Source organism: Spermophilus citellus, assembly GCF_964194105.1.
Source record: "Spermophilus citellus genome assembly, chromosome: 4".
NCBI lineage: Eukaryota > Metazoa > Chordata > Mammalia > Rodentia > Sciuridae > Spermophilus > Spermophilus citellus.
The window spans coordinates 225,522,807-225,541,172 of record NC_138185.1 but is presented as its reverse complement, the minus strand read 5'-3'; the positions used below and the strand labels follow the sequence as shown (position 1 = coordinate 225,541,172).

Here is an 18,366-nt window from a genome sequence, read left to right as displayed (position 1 = left end):
ACTGACTGCACCCTTGTGGAAACTGCCATCGGCCTCCTGCTTCTGGCTGGGCCTTGAGGAGCTGAGCCCCAGCCCCTGATCACTGCCAGACTCATGAGAGCATGCACATGGATGGCGAGTGGGGATCACTCTGATGTTCTGAACACAGAGGGGCAAACCCCTGACTTCCTATCTCTAGATCTAGAAATCCTCAGGAAGAGGACCCTGAGGTTCTGAGAGGGTCTATGCCTAAATCTGTGCCTGCATTACAAAGCTCTGGTCAGGCAGAACCTGCTCAGCCCTGGAAGCCTCTTCTGAGTCACCTTCAGGGGCCTCCCCAACTTCATGCTTTGCTTGACACTAAGGGTCCCTCACTCCCACATCCAGGGACCTTTGACTTTTGTAGGCCCTCACCTGGTGGGGCTCCTGGGACATGGGTCAGAGGGAGGCCAGGGGCCTGTCTTTGTGCTGGTTCTTCATCCTCCCCAGCCCTTTTCACAGCTGGAAAAACTGGGCACAAGGAGGGAAAGGAACTTGCCTAGGGACTGGGGTGCCACTCAGTGGTGGATCCTGTACTTAGCATGGGCAAGGGCCTTGGTTCAATCCCCAGCATCAAAACAAACAAACAAAACAGAAAGTTGCCAACTCCTCACCACTGAGAATTAGCAGTCAAGACCAAAGCCCTCCCACATCTTCATAGCCTGGGTTGGAAGCCTGGTCAGGCCCTGGAACATCACCTTCAGCCAAAGGCTCAGGCAGGGTCAAGCCAGTTAGGGTCAGGGTCAGAGTCAGGGGCTACAGGAGCTCAGTGAATAGCTTGGGCTTCAAAGGTAGGCTGGGGTAGCAGGACCTCTTTGGGGAGAACCTGGTCAGATAAGGCTTCCTCTCCCACCCCCACGCCCACACTGGGGATTGAACCCAGGAGTGCTCAACCACTGAGCTATACCCCCAGCACTTTTCATTTTATCTTGAGACGGGGGTTTCATTAAGTGGCTCAGGCAGACCTTGAACTTGCAATCCTCCTGCCTTAGCCGCTCCAGTCGCTGGGATTATAGGAGTGTGCCACTGCACTGGGCCAGATTGCCTATTACCCTCCTCTGAACCCTATCGGCCACTCCCCCAGCAGGACACTGGTGGCTGCTGGGGGTACATGCGGGGTCAGACAGGGGGAAAAACTGGCCAGTATTCTTCCCTTAGAGCCCTCCATTAGGGCAGATCCTTTCTCACATTCTGAACCCTGGGTTATGCAGACCCAAGACCACTTGCCCCACTGCCAGCCTGTTTCTCTACCAGCTCAGGTACTGCCTGACATCATGAGCACTCACAGTCCCTGCCCCCACCCAGACCTGAAGCCTGGGAACCCCAACATCACCTTACTTCCTCATTCCTGCCCTGCCTGATCCCACCCCACCCTACCCAGGGAGGTCTGGATAGTCCCTTGCCTGGCCTGCTCTGCCTCTGGCTTCAAGCCCTGGTGCATCCATGGGGGAGCAGGGACTGCTTCTGGCAACTGTTCCCAGAGGTGGCCAAAAGCTGAAGGCACTCAGCCCACTTGCCCCAGGTCCCCAGCTGACTCAGACCTGGCTCTGTGTCCCAGTGCGAATATCCCTGGGCACTGCCCCCTGGCTGTCCAGAGAGCAGGGAGGGGCCAGGGCGAGCTGGGAGAGATGCATCCCCCACTCATCTTGTACCTAAGCCCCCGTGAGATAAAAATTCATTGTTGGGACATTGGCCCACCCTCAGTTACTTGGCCCAACTCCAGCCAGGGTCTAGGTCAGGTTCTGGCTTTGAGCTGTGAGGAGGGGCATCTAAGGTAGCTTGTCTCAGCTTCCTCGTAGCTCTCAGCCTTCCCGGAAAGCCTCAGCTGCTAATGCCAGCAGGTTCTCTGGCAGCCTGGCTCTCAGAGTGCAGGCAAATTCCCAGAGAGAAGGGGCACGCACAAGGGCACTCTGCAGCTTCTCCTGGAAGCTCTCCCGATGCTGACACCTGCAGATCACGCCCCCAGACACACACTCAAGAGGCAGCACTTCCCCTAGAGTAACCTGACAACTTTCATTACTGGAAAGTCCCTGCCACATGTAACCCAAATATTTCAAGCCACAAGCCTTGGCCTGTTCCTGTCCCCCAGGAGCCTAGGCCTGCCTAGGATGAGGCAGAACAGTGCCCATCCCCACAGGGCAAGGCCAACTTAGCGAGACAAATGGACCCGGAGTCCCAAAGTCGAGGCCCATTTTTCCTGTAGCACAGGCAGGCGCCTTCCCAGTTCTGGGCCTGCCTCAGTCTCTTTGTTGATATGATAGGTAGCAAAGGGTCACCCACCAAAAGGAGCCTTCCAGCATGGCCCTGAGTGCATGGGTCTAGGTCTCCCACTCCCAACCAGCTTGGCCCTGCCCCCCTCAGTAGAGAGGCACCATTTTAATTCACATTTATTTTTAGAATAAATACTCCATTCTGCACTTTCAGACTGGGGTGGTGCTGGTGCTGGATAGTTACCAGAGCAGCTCTCCCTGGTCAGCTGCAGTAAAGAGATCTTCTGCTACTCCAATATTCTCCCCCACAAATGTCTGAAATATCTTCATCTTTGCCTCCTGCTGAGCAGCCAAGCATGGCTGAGGACAAAGATTCCATGACTCTGGGCCTCAGAGTTGGAGGCAGGGCCTAATGACCTAACGACTGCCTGAATCCTAGCCTGGAGCTAAGTGCCACGCCCTGACGACCCCCTCAGGCCAGGGAGCCCTGGATGCAAGTGATCAGCTGGATCCTAAAAGTAGACAACTCGATCTCCGCGAAGAGCACGCGGTCCTGAGCGGTTCCTGAGCCCACAGCATCAGCTGCAGTCCTCAGCAGGTCCTGGGCATGCTGCAGGAGGCTCTGGTTCCGACGGCGCCGCAGTCTGCGCAGTGCCAGAATGGCCAGTATGTGGTTTTGCCTGCAGAAACACAAGGGCCCTCATTGCAGAGTTGCACCCCTTGACACTCCAACAACCGGGAATTGACGGAACCCCTGGGCCGGGGAGGAAGCATGAATCACTCAGCATTCCTGAAGCTCATCAGAGAGGCCAGGACTGACCCAGGACAGGAGGAGGGGGCTCCGGAGGGAAGTGGAAGCATGGGACTGGAGGCAGGAGCACCGTACCTGGGCCTGGAGGGGCCAGGAACAGGCGCGCCGGGGAGGGGTCATGCCCACAAGGAAAGGCCCTGTGCAAAGCGAGGGAGTCGGGAGACCAGTCCAAGAAACGGTGCTGGTGGTGAGGGAGGGAGGGGGCGATGGGCTGCAGTGTGGGAGGTAGGGTTCGGGCCAGGAGACCTCGGGTCTGGGAAAGGTGTCCACGCTGCCAGCAGCAAGGAGCGAGGGAGGCGCCGTGGAGGCAGAAGACTCCCGCCCAAAGACATCTCGAGTTGCCCCCTCCCACAAGATCACAGTGAGGGGCTCTCAGAAACGCCCCCAGCAGGTAAGGAGGATGCAGTGAGAAGGGGCTGGAGGGAAACCCCGGATCGATGTAATTTGGCAGTCACTCCAACCGGGAACAGCAGCCATGACCCAGGAACGAGGCTGGGCCAGGGACTTTCAGCAGCTTCCCCATCCTGGAATATCCACCGAGTGCGCTGAACCGGGATTTCCTTAGACTCCGATGACTCACAGTTCCCTGCCCCCACCCCTGCAGCAAAGCCTTCCTCCTCTGGCCCATCGAAGTCTGGGGCATTCAGAGGGTGCTTGCTCCGGGCGGGGGGGGGGGGGGGATCGCGGGAGGCGGAGGCATGACCCCTGCCCCTGAGAGTGATCGCGCCCTGAGACTGACCGGACGCGGAAGGGCTCGTCTTGGTTCTAGGGCCCGGGGTCAGAGGCGCCTCCCTGGATGCGGTCCTCACACACAAGCGCATGCAGGTCCGCAGGTCCACGCTGGGTTCAAGTTCCACCCTCCGCTGGTTACCAGCCCACCCACTGCCACCTAGACGTGTGTGTGTGTGTGTGTGTGTGTGTGTGTGTGTGTTTCTGGGGATTGAACCCAGGGCTTTGTGCGTGCAAGGCAGGCACTCCACTAACTGAGCTATATCCCCCAGCCCTGCCACCTAGACTCTTGAGAGGGAGCAAATGTCAAGCTCTCGTTCCCTGGCTCTCGTTCGGAACCTAGTTGGGGCGTAGGTGGGCTACGAACCTGATGTCGGGGTAGCTCTGGATGAGTGTCTCCAGGTGCCGACCGATGTCGTCTTTGTAACTCTCACCCAGGATCTCCGCCACGCAAGGGATGGCTTGGTTAAGCCATGTGGCTTCAGAGCCCTTTCCAGACAGGAAAATATGTGTGGGCCCGGCGACGGCTCCCAGGAGCCCCTGCCTGCAGCCTCTCCTTTAGTGCACCGCTAGCCCTGCAACCGCCTGGCAGCAGTCCCCCATGTGACTGCCTCATGTCCCTTCCCACAGCTGGAAGGGACACAGAGCTGGGCACTGAAGTCGCATCTGCAACACAGTATTCGTCTTCCTGCCTACCTCCAGCACACGTGTTTTCCAGTCTCTGCCCAGACCGCAAGACTGAGGCCCCAACCGGAAGTGCTGCCAGGAACTATTGTGAGTGAGGGATCAGCAACCCAGATAAAGGGTGCGTGGGGAGGAGGGACTGCCTGGGCTCCCAGGGCTCCTAGGAGTGTCTGTAGTGCCTAGGGGCCTCCAGGAGGCTTTGCCCATCAGATAGGGCTGCAACCCTTGCTCCTTCCCTTAAAGTCCAGGTAACTGCACATGTGTGCAAAGTGTCCCCTTCAGCTGCCCCGCTGATCCCAAACACCCAGCCACCCTCCCTCCTGATAGAGCATGCAGAGGAGAACTTTTGCTGCCCAAGGCCAGCTGAGTGCTAGGCCTCTTCCCCCAATCCCAACCTGATTCTCTGTAGTGCAGAATAGAAATAATAGGAGGCGCTAGTGGAGAGCCTGGTGGCTGAATGCTGCTCCTACCAGGCCCTGGAAGGTGTCACTGATTGCCTGGGCATCCAGATTCATCTTCTGGGAGCCATTCACACGCTCCACACCCCGAAACCGCTCACGGGGCCTCAATGCCTGTGCCAGGTACTCCCGGACAATGTAACGGTGCACCTCCTGCAGGGTCTCCTGGGCAGGCATGGACAGGGTCAGGGTCAACAACCCCAGCCCCTGGGTACCCTGCAGGGCCCTCCCCCTCCAAGTACCTTTGCCAGTGTTGGGGTCACATGCTTGAGGTGGTGGGCAAAGGCCACCACCTTGTCCATGATGGGATGCAGTGTGTCCTGTGTCAGCCAGCTCTTGGTGCTTAGGGCCCCGAAGAGTGGCTGGGAACAGAGGGGTATGGGAGTGAGCCCAGTGCACCATCCCTGACCTCCTTTTCTGCTGGATTCCCTGTGCCATCCGTCTCCTAGCCACCCATTGTGTCACTGGGCCTTTCCCAGAATGCCTCCTCCAGGCAGAAGCTCCAGTGGCAGGGTTTGAATTTTAGTGACCATCCTGCTTAGGGTGTGCCTGGGGACAACTTGAGGGTCAGGGTGAAGGGTCCAGGCCTGATTCCTTGGACCCACTATCCTGACCTCTTAGAGGTCAACAGAAGGGGCGAGTTTCCCAAGTATCGCTGCTCAATTGGAAGCTCATCAGGGCCCTGCCCATCCCCAAAACACAGGGCCCTGAAACTGCCCCTGGGGTTTCAAATGAATGCTGGGACATGGACCCAGACTCCATGGAATAGGTGGCACCTACTGGCTATGGCAAGTAGGAAGGAAAGGGCTGTCCCATTCACCTGCACATCATGCTGCAAGCCCTGGAGCAAGTGCTTCTGGAAGTTACAGGTAGCAGACACTAGCGGCTTCTCCAGCTCCTCTAGAGTTCCTGGGAACCTGGCCAGAAGACTGGTCCTGGGAAGGTCCAAGACAAGTGAAGAGATGGCCATGGGGGAGTGGCTGGGAAACAAGACCCAGCACACACCCCTGTATGCTGGGCACTGTACAAGCTCCATTCATTTAGACTATAGTGTGAAGGATGGTCCCTGGAGCTGCATAGTGCAAGCCCTAGGAGCCAATCATAGAAGGGATAGACCAGCTTCCTTCTGGCAGCTCTGGGACTTGGGCCCCAGACTCCAGGGAATAGATCACACCTGCTGGGAAGCAGGAAGAGAAAATCCCCTATCCCTTGGTGATGGGACAGTGCAACACAACCATGCTGGGTAGAGACCCTCCACTGAACTTCATCATTTCCTGCTGAAGGAAACTGAGGGTTAGGCTACACCCAGTCCCCACAGGCTAGGAACAGCATGGCAGGCTGAAGTTCTGTCACTGCCTACCAAGGGGTGGAGAATGCTCCCTGGCCATGAGCCCCCAGGGTCTCAGTGCTGAGGAGCAGCCTGGTAGTGTGAGGCCCTGGGTTCCATCCTCAGCAACAAGACAGAGACAGACAGACAGATATAGGCCTGGTACATGTCCTGGCTCCACCACCCACTGGTAGGTGGGTTCAAGACCCTCTGGAAGAATGGCATTAGGTGGGTAGAGCACACACATGACTGGCACATCTCAAGTGTCCACAAGAAGGCGGAGTTCCCACAGCTCTAGAGAGCAGATGCTCTGGTCCCACCCTAGATGAGGAAAGAGGTGCACAGCTAGCCAGCGACAGACTGGGATCCGACAGGTGACCCAGAGTCTGCCTTCTGCAGTGGGAGAACACCAAGGCACAGTGGAATTGGAGGCACAGAAGCAGTCCGCCCATCCCCCAGGGAGGGCTTTCCCCTGCTGGGAACAGAGGGGCCCAGACCCCACACAGCACAGCCCGGGGTGGAGTGTCAGGGAGGGCTTCTCTGAGGAGGGGGTACACCCCCAAAGGAAGAAGTCTGGCTGGGACGAAGGGAGAAAAAACAGCCCTGCGACTAGGGCAGTGGGCCTCCTTGGCCACTGATCAGCTCCAAGCCCTCCCGCATCCCTCTCAGGGCCCCAGCTGGGCTGAATGAGGTCAGCATGGCAGGAGCCGGGGCGGAGAGCGTCGGTCCCTGGAGGTCTTAAGAGCCTGCTGGAATTCACACTCCGGGAGCGCCCTCCACGCTGGGTCCCAGCTCCTCTCTCCATCACTCGCGGGCACAGAGGCCGCCGCGGCCTCCCGGAAGGTTTCCGGAGCTCGCGCGCCTCCTGCTGGCCACGCTGGGCAGTGCTCCTGCGGAAGAGCTAGAGAGACCTACCTCAGCTCCTCGCAGGCGTTAATGTAGGCGCCCAGGTGCGGCTCGCTCACCGCCTCCGACTCCAGAAAAGACTTTTCAAACCTGGGGGCAGGGTACGCAGAGGCCTTGGGGATCACTCCCGGCTGCTCTATGACCTCGGGCCCCCGCCCAAACTTCAAGAACTGAGATGAAGGTCTCTCCCTCCCACTGGACTCTTGCATCCTGAGTCCACAGGGTGGACGCCGCCCACTCCTGGCTCCACCATTCCATCTACCCGACTCTGGCCGAGGACGCGCACGCACCTGGGCAGGAACAGGCGCAGCGCCCGCGCGCAGATCCGCAGGGTGGTGGCTTCTAGCTCCGCGGAGATAGCGCCGGCCGCTTTCACATGCTCCGCCACCAGCTGCGAGCCACGCTGAGTTGAGCGCGGTCTGGGCCCCAACCCGGATGCCCGGATGCTTATGGCCCTATGATGTCTCCAGCCCACCCCGCTCTGCCTCACAGTCACGGTTCCAGCTTTTTTTTTTTTTTTTTTTTTTTTTTTGTACTGGAGGTTAAACCCAGGGGTCCTTAACCACTGAGCCACATCCCAGGCCTTTTTATTTTTTATTTTGAAACGGTCTCACTAAGTTGCTTATGTCCTCGTTAAATTGCTGACTCTGGCCTTCAACTTGCAATCCTCCTGCTTCAGCTCTTGAGCCACTGGGATTACAGGACGGCTCCTTTAAGCAGGGCCCAACCTGAAGGTCAACTCCCCACACGTGGTCCACCAGTCAATCAGGAGCTGTACCCCAGCCTAGCCATGTGCCCCAGGGGTCTCTGGTCCCACCCCACCGGAGGCCTCAGGCTCCCTTTAATAGGCAGGAATGGTTAGCACTGGATATGATAGCTCTGGGGTCCCACCTCGGCCTAAGGTCTGAACACAAGCCCCTCCCCCCCGACTCCCCCCTCACTGCCCGCCTCCCCCCACCCCCGTCTCCTCCCAGGCCCACCATGTGGACATCAATGGACAGGGATGCATGGTAGAGGCCCTGAAGCACCTCAGGGGCTTCCCCGGCTGCCCAGCGATTCTGCTCCAGCTGCAGGATGCCCTCGAAGCAGCTTGCGATCTTGGTCTTTGGGGAGAAGGATAAGGCTACGGTGAGACCCTTCCAGGAGGGGGTTCTGTCCCCCACCCCCCACCCGCCTCCAGAACCCCTCTTGCGCCCTCCTGGGACCACCCTCCCTCAGGATTCTGCCCCTGGATCCAGGCCCGACTGGCATTACCTCCAAGAAACTGGTGTAGTCGCTCTCCAGTCGAGCCCACACGTTAGGCGCTAGGAGTGGGGGCAGCGGTTCCGTGAGCAGTGCCAGGTCCGGGGCGCCCAGGAAGTCAGGGCTGGAAAACCGCGAAGTGGGGGTGCTGGCCTGGGTTGGGCTCCAATGCTTCAGGGAGTCCCCCCCTTACAATAGGCTCACAGTCTAAAGGTATTGCGCAGGGCCCTGAGCTTGGATTTCTGTTCACACATTCCATCCCCATCCACCACTCCTGCCCTCTAGGGGTGCATGCCACTACCTCCCTCCCCCGGAAGCTTCTGACCGCTGGATTTCCTGGCATTCCAGCAGCTGTGCCTGCTCTGAAAAGAGATGTCCAAATGGACCTCTGCCAGGCTGCCTCAGTGGTGACCTCTACCCTCATGGTTGGCCTACACCCAAGACTCGGTTCTAAGCAACACACACACAGAGTACAGCTCAGGGACCCATCTCCATCCAACCTACACCAGAGAGGGGCTGGTACTAGCCTGAGGTCAATACAGCAATTTAAGGAACCCAGGATTTTCAGGCAGCCTTCTTCCCCAGGCATCCCTGTCTCTGATGCTGGGAACCATTGGTTCTGAGAGGTAATCCGCTCCCATCACATCTCAGAGCTAGAGGTGGAACCCTCAACAGGTTGTACCCTGCACTTGGGTTCCCATCTGATGGGGAAAGTGGGGGTCAGCCTACACTGAGCGCTGTGAACCCACAGGGGTGTCCTGCCTGGAGAAGTGCCTTTCTCTATGGTACACACAGGCACCTTGTGCACTAGCATAAGTCCTCTAACTGGGCTCCCTGCTCCCATGGGAATCTCTCCACGGAGACTTTCCAGCTTCAGGAAGCTGCTCAGGAGTGGGTCCCTAGGAAAGGCTGGGGTGGGAGTCACAGCCTAACAGGAAGGAAAGAATGCCAAAGTCCCTGTGAGGGGCAGGGAGGGTTTCACCAGCTCTCTCCCAGGGAGGGAATGAAGAAGAAAGGAACCCGGGGCAAGTTTCCCATGGCCTCCAGTTGAGTCCTTTCTCGCCCTGTGGCGCAGTGGCTCTGGCCTCACCTGCCATAGACATTGGCTGCCCAGTCCAGCAGAAGGTAGAGCTGCTCACAGCCGCGGGCGGCTTGCGCGACCTCCTGCAGGCGCTGGGCCACCGCGCTGTGGAAGGCGCGGAGGTAGGTTTCCCACGCTGGGAAGCCGGCGGCCGCGTAAGCCGGTTGCACCACCAGCCGCACCTTCTGCAGATCGCGTCGAACCAAGCCACCAAGCTCTGCCAGAAGCTGGGCTAGGTCGGAAGCGCCCTGGTCAGGCTCAGAAGTCAGCCCGGCGTCTGACCGCTGCACTCGCTCCTGCGCGCTGCGCCGCACCGCGTCCTCCCAGTGCTGGCGCCAGTGGCGGGGTGTGCGCAGGAAGTCGCCGTCGGCTGGGAGCTCCGGGTGGGCCTCCTCTTCTGCGCACACCAGCCGGGCCACTTCAACAAGCGCGGCCTGGTCTATGCCTTCGGGACCCAATGTCTCGCGCACGATGGCGCCAATCTCCGCCGCCAGCCCATCATAATGTAGGCACAGGTCCATGGCGCGCCGCGCAAAGTCGGTGGGGTCCTGCTCAAAGGTGCGAGAGGCTTTCTCTGTTACTAGCTTTGTCTCCAGGTACCGGAGCTGTTCGAAAGCAGCTAGCAGCTGCCGCTCAGTGATGAGGTCAGCCACGGATTTGCCTTCTGTAAGGGCAGATGACAAGAGGGGTAGTGAGATGAACCACCCCGGGACCCTGGGCTGAACTGAGACCTGGAGGTCCCTGTCAAATCCTGCCCAGGGCAGCCCAGTCCCTCCCTCCAACGCCCTGGGCCCAGCTGAAAACCTTCACAGGCAGCCTCACCTGCCAGGAGCCTTTGCTCATAATCACATTGGTAGAAATAGGACCGGAGACCCAAGCCTGGCTGGAAAGAGCAATTTGGACCAGTCTCTGCTCTCCCCACTTGCAGATCATACCTTCCTCCTTGCTCTGTGGAGCTAGCCCTAGTGGCCTCATGTGCAGCCCAGATGGCAAGTGTAATAGGTCAGATCTCTGGCCACATGTGTCCTGTGATGCCCAGGCTTCTGCCCCAGCATCTAGAGTCAATGTTTCTGGCTGCTTGGCTCCCTGTCAGCCCCAAGCCCAGGAGCCCTCTTCTACCTGCATCCTTCCTTCAGGGTCCAATTTGTCCTCCTCTGGGCAGTCCCAGAGCCTCCTGTACACCCTCTGTGACTCCCTAATCAGAGAGGGTGGGTGCCCTGGTTTGACCAGGAACCAGGCTGTGAACATCTGTGCAGAGGCTTCTGTAGTCATGCAAATCCTGGTTCAAATCTCATTTCTCTGCTTCTCCAGCTGTGTGGCTGGAAGGAAGCCACTTAAAGTGAGCTTCACTTTTCTCATTTGCCTAGTGGGGGCTTCACCTAAGACACTGTTAAGAACCTGAAGTGAGGTTGTGCAGAAGGCAGGGTTTGAGGGAGCTGGGCCTCAACGAGAAGCTGTTGGAAGCCCTGGCTCAGCAGCTGCCTCCTCTGGCTCAGTTTCCTCTCTTGCTCAGTGTTGTCAGTGAGGCCCTCACCTGCCTCAGGTTCCAGGTCTCCAGGCCCCACCCGGGTGGATGCCTGCTGGCTGACACCATCTGTGAACACACAGGGCTCCTTTGCCATAGCAGCCCCCTGGGAGTGGCCAGCAGCTAGACCTTCATCCGGAGTTCGCCGGAAAGACCAGAACAGGGAGCGCCTGAGCCGGCCTGGGTCCTCCTTGGAAGCCTGAGAGGCCTTCTGGCTTGCCCAGGAGAAGGCCCGCTTCAGGGTGTCCAGGCCTGGCCTTGTGGTATCCTCCTGGTGGGCGTTGGGCTCCTTTCCACTGCTGATCTGCCTAGTACCCTGAGCTGGGGTCTGGGTTTTCAGCTCAGGCTCCTTGGGGCTCTGCAGCTCTGGCCCAGGGGTCACTGTCCGTGGTGACAGCATCTTGGCAGCAGGAGAACTGGGGATGAGAAGGAGATTCAGGAGGCCCGCAGGGTTCCCAGCCTCAGGAAACAGACACAGAACCCTTGGGAGGGCTGGGGATGTGGCTCAAGCGGTAGCACGCTTGCCTGGCATGCGTGCGGCCCGGGTTCGATCCTCAGCACCACATACCAACAAAGATGTTGTGTCCGCCGAGAATTAAAAAAATAAAATAAATATTAAAAATTCTCTCTCTCTCTCTCTATCTCCTCTCTCACTCTCTCTTTAAAAAAAAAAGAAAAAAAAAAAAAGAACCCTTGGGAGCCCCATGGGACTTGACCAGACCCAGGGCCCCTGTCAATCTTCCTGGAAGCAGCAACCCTCAGTCTGTCCAAAAGGAAGTGTCAGCAGGCAACTACCTGGGCTACTGCCAGACTATCTAGCAGGCCACTAGGAAGCTTTCCCTGCCACCACTCCACAAAATGCCTACCCCCATGCCCAACAGCAATTCAGCCTTCCAGACCAGCCCTTCCCACCAGAATTGGGGGGATGGGGTGGAACATGCAGATTCTGGGGCCTAGTCCATTCCACAGCCCACAGAAGGGCAGGGCCCAGCAACCACATCTGGGACTTTGGTACTGTAGGTTCTGAGACCCCAAATCCCCCTCTCCCTCCCTCCACCAGCCCCTTTACTGCCTAACCCCTTCCACCTGAAAATCCAGACTGCTTCTGCTTAAAGATGAGGTAGGGACCCCCACAGGAGTCTATGCCTTTTTCTTCTGAGCTGGAGGGAGCTGCTGTGGGGCTTGAGGGCACTGGCTTAAGCCACCCTGCTGCTTATCGAGACCATACAGCCTAAAGGGAAGGATGGTAGGAGGGGCCTCGGGTTTATATTTAACAGGGGGTGGAGAGGGTTTCCATGTTGTTTCCCACCCACTGTACGGCCCACTCCCCTCCCCCATCTCCACCACAGAGAGTGAGGCGGGGGTCCCAATGGTATGGGGCACACATACCACCCTCTGCAAGGCTCTACCACATCCCCTTTCAGCCTGAACCTAGCCAGGATGTTTGCTTTTCTGGCTTTAGGCTAAGTTGGGGGTGGGAGAGTAGAGGGAGCTAGCTCTCCAGCAGGCAGGCCGCAGGCTGGGACCTTCCACCTGCCCTGTTGTGCAATGGGGGCAGGGTGGGGGAGGGTTTGGGCTAGTAAGGTATCACTTTATCCTTGGAGAAACTGAGGCCAAAAGAAGGGCTGGATGGATGTACTGAAGTTGCAGCCCAACAGAGGCAGAGCCCACAGCTCCTCCCAAGGGCTACCCATCACCCCAGGCACCAAGCAAAGCCCCGGCTGGAGCCAGCACAAGACCTCTGGGTGGCACCAGGCTAGAACTGCCCCTCCTTGGGCCTCAGTTCGCTCTGACCCTCACCCACCCCTATGCCCTCCAGCAAGGTTTCTGTTCAGGGCCAGCTGACACCTACCTTCCTCCAGGATCCAGAGGCCACTGGGCAGCTGGAAGAAGGCCCAGTTGAGGGAAAGAGACACAGGTGATTGATGGGGACCTTATCGGCCCCACCCCGGCCACAGGTCACCATCCTCCTCTGGAGCCAGGGTTCAGGGACCCTGCCCCACTCAGACTTAATCCACACATGGCAAGGATCTAACCAACCTCCCCTCTCCTCTTCCTGGGTCCCCTCAGTACCTGGCTTGGGAGACTGGTGCCCACAGAGCAAAAGCACAAAAGAGCCAGTTACAGCTCAAACTGACACAGCCCAATGCCTGACACAGATCAGGTCCCCAAGACAACAAGGCTGCTGGATTCATTTGCCTCACGTCACAAGAGAGGAGCCTGAGGCCCACAGCTGGCTCTTGCCTCAAGCCATCGCCTCAGGGGTGGGAGAGCCAGGGCTGAGCCAGGTCTGCCTGGAAACAGGGAGCAGAGGCTCTGCTGTCCTCATCCCGCAGCACCAGGACCTCAGGGTTCTGCCCACGGAGCTCTCTGGCAGAGGACCCCATAGAGGACCGGGGTGTCCTGAGAGAGGTCAGACTTAGCAGTTCTCTCCTAGGGAGCCCAGGGATGGATTTTAGGGAAGGTGGGACAGCTGAGCAGGTGGATCTCAAGGGAGGTCAACAGGCAGAGGCTTGGGGCTCCCTCAGCCTGCTCAAGCACTCCTGTCCCAAACCAGAGCCCCAGAGGGCCCCTCAGCCTGCAACCACAGCACCAGGGACCCTGAAGCTCCCAGCAGCTTCTCCCCAAATTCTTGACCTTCCCGGTCCAAAGGGATCATTCCTTGCTTTAAGCCATTCCATGGCTCCCTAGTGCCCTCAAGCCAACCCTGAGACTTTTCTGGACTGAACCTTCTCTGGATCCAGCCCATCCAGTCTTATAGGCCTCCCTTCTGTCTCCCTGAATGTCAGCCTCCAGGCTGTCCCTCAGGCCCGTCCCCCTAACCTCCCTTCCTCTGTCCGCCAATTCTGACCTGAGTTTCAGGAGCTGAGGGCACCCCCACCTCCAAGACTCCTCCAACAGTGCTGTGTGATGTGCCTTCACCATCTGACTGCCCAGTGGGCACTCAGGACTGTCCCTGCAGTGACGTGGCCCTCCTTCCTGACCTGCACTCTCTGTCCATCTCCCCTTCCCTACCACCCCAGAGCACAGTCTAGAAAAAGAGTGAACCATTCAGTGTAAGGGGTGCCCCCTCAACCCTAGGCTGGTCTGGCCAGGTACCACCCTGGTGCCCTCTGGGCTGACCTGTGGGCCCCCACCCCCACTCTAGCTGGGCCTCTCCCCTGAGCCTGCCCAACATGGCCATGGGGCCTCTCTCTGACTCTCCGGTTTCCCTGTCCGTACTGCGCTGAGCATCCAGGGAGGCCCAACTTCTGTGCCCTAGCTCCCTGACGGATCCGCACTGGCTGAGTTCTAAGGTCCTTCAGACCCAGGCCAGCCTGAGCCCTGGGCCCTGAACCACACACTCTCTAGGTCAGGCTGCCACATCTGTTGCAGGGCCAGTGGCAGGGGACTAAAGTCACACAGAAGAACAATCATGGGAACTCCCACCCTGGTCACCGGGTTGTAACTGAGAATTCAAGTCTGTGCTTTCCCTCCCTCCCTAACCCCAGCCTCTCTTCTAGACCTTCCCTCTACAGCAGCTCTGGTCCTCAGTCAACCCTCAGTGCTCACTGCGCCCTCTTTTCCCCACCCACCCTGGGAAGGGCCATCACATCCTTTAAAGCTCAGAAATGGCCACTGTGGCCTGGGCCAGAAGTGTCCCCCCAGTTCCCACCTGCCATCCCCCTCCACCTGATCACAGCCTCCTAATCTCTCTCCGTCCTGAACTCCTTGGGTTCCTGGAGCAGAAGGGAGGCCTTGCTGAAACCCCAACCTGCCTAGAAAGCTTTCCTTGCAAGATGGAAGTCTGAGAACATGGGAAAGAACAAGGATGTCTGTTCTCGTTAATATTCTACATTGTTTGCCTAGAAGAACTAATTCGGGCAAAAAGGCAAGAAAAAATAAATAATAACTATAAATATTAGGGAGAAACAGATAAAACTGTCATTCACTGGTGATGTGATTATCGGCTTAGAAAATCTGAGACTGAAAATAATGAGAGCTAACAGAAGAGTTTGGTGGGTAAGTTTCATGGATTGATTTTGGAAATACAATCAGTAGCTCTCCTACACCCAGCAAAGCCTATTAGAAAAACACACTTTAAGAAAGTCATTTGAGCCAAGTGCAGTGGCACACACCTGTAATCCGAGGGACTCAGAAGGCTGAGGCTAGAGGATCACAAATTCAAAGCCAGCCTCAGTAATCTAGCTAGGCCCTCAGCAATTTAGCAAGACCCTGTCTCAAAATAAAAAATAAAAAGGGCTAGGGATGTGGCTCAGTGGTAAAATGCCCCTAGGTACAATTCCTAGTACTCCCCAAAAAAGTCACTTAAAGCCAGGCACAGTGGCATACATCTATAATCCCAGGGACTCAAGGAGGCTGAGGCAAAAGGGTTTGCAAGATGGAGGCCAGCCTTAGTAGTTTAAGGAGACCCTAAACAACTTGGTGAGACCCTGACTCAAAACAAAAAATATAAAGGACCAGGAATGTAGCTCAGTGGTAGAGCATCCTTGAGTTCAATCCCCAGTATCAAAAAGAAAAGAAAAAAAAAGCACTTGAAAGTCTTTTTTTCCAGGCTGGGGTTATAGCTCAGTAGTAGAGCACTTTTCTCACACATATGAGGCACTGGGTTCAATTCTCAGAACTAAATTAAATAAATAAATAAATGTGTTGTGTTCATCCAAAAAAAAAAAGTCTGTTTTTCCAGTGACTTGAGGAAGGATCACAAGTTTGAGGCCACCCTGGGCAACTTGGTTTAACTCTGTCTCAAAATTAAAAAATAAAATAAAATAGAATAAAAAGGGCTGGGGGTATAGCTCAGTGGCAGAATGCCAGGGTTTAATCTCTAGCACTGGGCTGGGGGTGGGGACAAAAAGGCCCCCTTCACAGTAGCCAAAAACCAGAACGCTCCCAGGCTGCCATCACCCTGAAGAACAACCTCCTCCTTAGCTTGGCATCGGAGGCCCTTCCTAACTGCCCCTTGTGCTCTGTCCCACCCTGTCACCACTCTGACCCCAGAAGCACTCACCACTCCTCCACACCTTTGCACAGACTTGTGACCTCGGCCACACTTTCTCCAACTGCCTGCTCCTTCAGGCTTAGCAGAAGAGGCTCCTCCTCTGAGGAGCCCCAGGACACAGTCAGCACCTCCTGTTGTGGGTCCAGTCCCAGCCCTGGCCACACTATCTCCATGATTAAGGGGCAGGTACATAGTCTGGGATGTCTCTGCCTGTGACCAGGAGCCTGCAGAGCAGGGAATGGACCTGACCCAGCTCCCAGCCAGGGCCGGTACAGGGCAGGTGCCCAGGGAAAATGGATAAGTGGATCTAAGGTATGGTGTGAGTCTGGGGATATGTCCACGCTTAGTGTATGTGAGCTTTGCATGTCTGCACGTGGGCCTGTCTCCTGTGTGTGACTGTTCAGTAGGTGTGTGCCTCAGGGGGCTTTCTCCAGGGTCCACCTGTGTCTGTCTGCATCTTCATGAACACCTTCATGTCTTGTGCATGTGTCTCTGTGCTTTCTGTTTGTGTGTGTGACTGCCTGGGTATGAGGGCGGATGAGTCCCTGTGGCTGAGCGGGCACTGGGGCCCAGCCAGCCTGGGCTGGAAGGCCACTAGCAGAGCTGCAGTGGTTTCAGTCCCTTGAGTCCCTGCCAGCTATCTGCAGCTCCCGTCCGCCCTTCTGCCCCACCTAACCAGGACATACCTGAGGGAGCAGACACTGAGCCCAGGCAGACGGTGCCCTGGAAAAGCCGACTGAGTGAGACCCTGAGAGTCAGGTCCAGGCCTGAGACCTCCAAAACAGCCCAAGTGACCAACAGCTGGGACTTCCCAGCCAGGCGGTCAGCACCGCCCAGGCCCACTGGGCCCCACCCCCCACCCCATCCTCAACCCAGACCCCATACTTTCACTTTCAAAAGAGTCCCGCCCTTTTCCAGAGACAGTCATTCCAACCTTTGATCCCCCTGGCAAGCTGAAGCAGAGGCAGAGGGCCAGAGGCCTCTAGAGGGAAGGGAGAGAGGACCATTCTTGGGACCTGGACTGAGGCAGTGGGGGTGAATGTTAGCAGGGACTGCTACCAACCCCTCCTGTGGCCAGAGGCCAGGGGCACAGGCATTGACTCAGGGGACACTACCTTGAGGGAAGGGGCTCCAGCACCAGGCCTATCCATCAAATTCATCCCAAGACCCCTTGCACCCTGCTGTGGTTGAAAGCCAGAGCAGAAACTTTTGCCTGGCTAGGTTAGGGAGTCCCTGGGTTCTATCCCCAGCCCAGGATGAGAGAAAAAAGTGCACTCACAGGGACACCCATGGAGTAGTTGTCCCCTCCATTCCTGAGGAGTGAGGAGGGGCAGTGTCTGGGCCGGGGGCAGTACAACTGCAGAGGTGTGGCTGAGCCTGATGCCAAGGGACAAGGGCCCCACTCCTCCACATCAAGTCAGGTCGAAGGCATTTTGTGGGGAGGGTCACAGAGCCCTCCTGGAGGAGGAAGCCCCCACCCCTTCCCAGGGGGATTCCAAGCAAGCGTCCTAAGAAAGAAAGTCAGGGAAAATCCAAGGAGGACAGATTCTGGCCTGTCCCACTCTGGACTGGAACCAGCTAGCTTCCCCAGGCAGGATGCTGAGTGTGTTAGTGTCCCAGGTTCACCATGCAAAGCACCACAGACTGGGGGGCTTAAACAGCTCTGCAGACCAGGGATAAGGCCAAGATGCAGCAGGGCTGGTTTCTCTCCTCGAAGGTCTGTAGGTGGCCACCTTCTCCCAGCACCTTTACCTGGTTTTCACTCTGTGCATGTCTGTGTCAATTTCCTTTTTCTATTGGATGAGGGCCCAATCTAATGACCTCATTTTAATTATTTACTTTCTTAAAGAGCCCATCTCCAAATAAGGTCGCCTTCTGATGTTCTGGGGTTAAGATTTCAACATATGAAATTGGGGGGACAATATTCAGTCCATAGCAAACTGGAAGGTACCCAGGATGCTGCCCAGGCATCTGCAGACAGGCCGTTTCAGATCCAAAGACACCAGCACTCCTTCAGATAGGCATCTTGCTAACCTAGCTCCTGAGCCCTGGGTCCCCTCTATGGAGTGGGAAGAGTCTCCAAGGAACACAGTTCCAGCCTCCAAGGAACACAGCAGGCTTGTGGTCCTGTGCTCCCAGCTCTGCCTGGCTTGCCCTCTGGTCCCCAACAGTTAGAGGAAATGAGAGATGAGAAGGAATTAGCACAACTCAAGACACAGGGCAAGAGCCGGGGGGCAGTGACTCACACCTGTAATCCCAGCAACTCGGGAGGCTGAGGCAGAAGGATCTCAAGTTCAAAGCCAGCCTAAGCAACTTATTGAGGCCCTGAACAACTCAGAGAGACCCTGTTTCTAAATAAAATATAAAAAAGAGCTG

The 18,366-nt window shown here is 57.1% G+C and overlaps 1 protein-coding gene across 1 annotated transcript; it reads right to left on the bottom strand.

Moving 5' to 3' along the window:
- Nucleotides 1-433: 433 nt before the first annotated feature.
- On the bottom strand, nt 434-16,124 carry EXOC3L4 (exocyst complex component 3 like 4). The gene is made up of 12 exons (XM_081289662.1): nt 16,000-16,124; nt 11,001-11,407; nt 9,476-10,130; nt 8,398-8,509; nt 8,124-8,246; nt 7,434-7,534; nt 7,153-7,233; nt 5,731-5,845; nt 5,153-5,272; nt 4,923-5,075; nt 4,136-4,257; nt 434-2,908 (listed from the first exon to the last, which is right to left on the bottom strand). The coding sequence occupies exons 2-12, from the start codon at nt 11,389-11,391 to the stop codon at nt 2,701-2,703; spliced, it is 2,181 nt and encodes a 726-aa protein (XP_081145788.1). The 5' UTR covers nt 11,392-11,407; nt 16,000-16,124; the 3' UTR covers nt 434-2,700.
- Nucleotides 16,125-18,366: the final 2,242 nt, after the last annotated feature.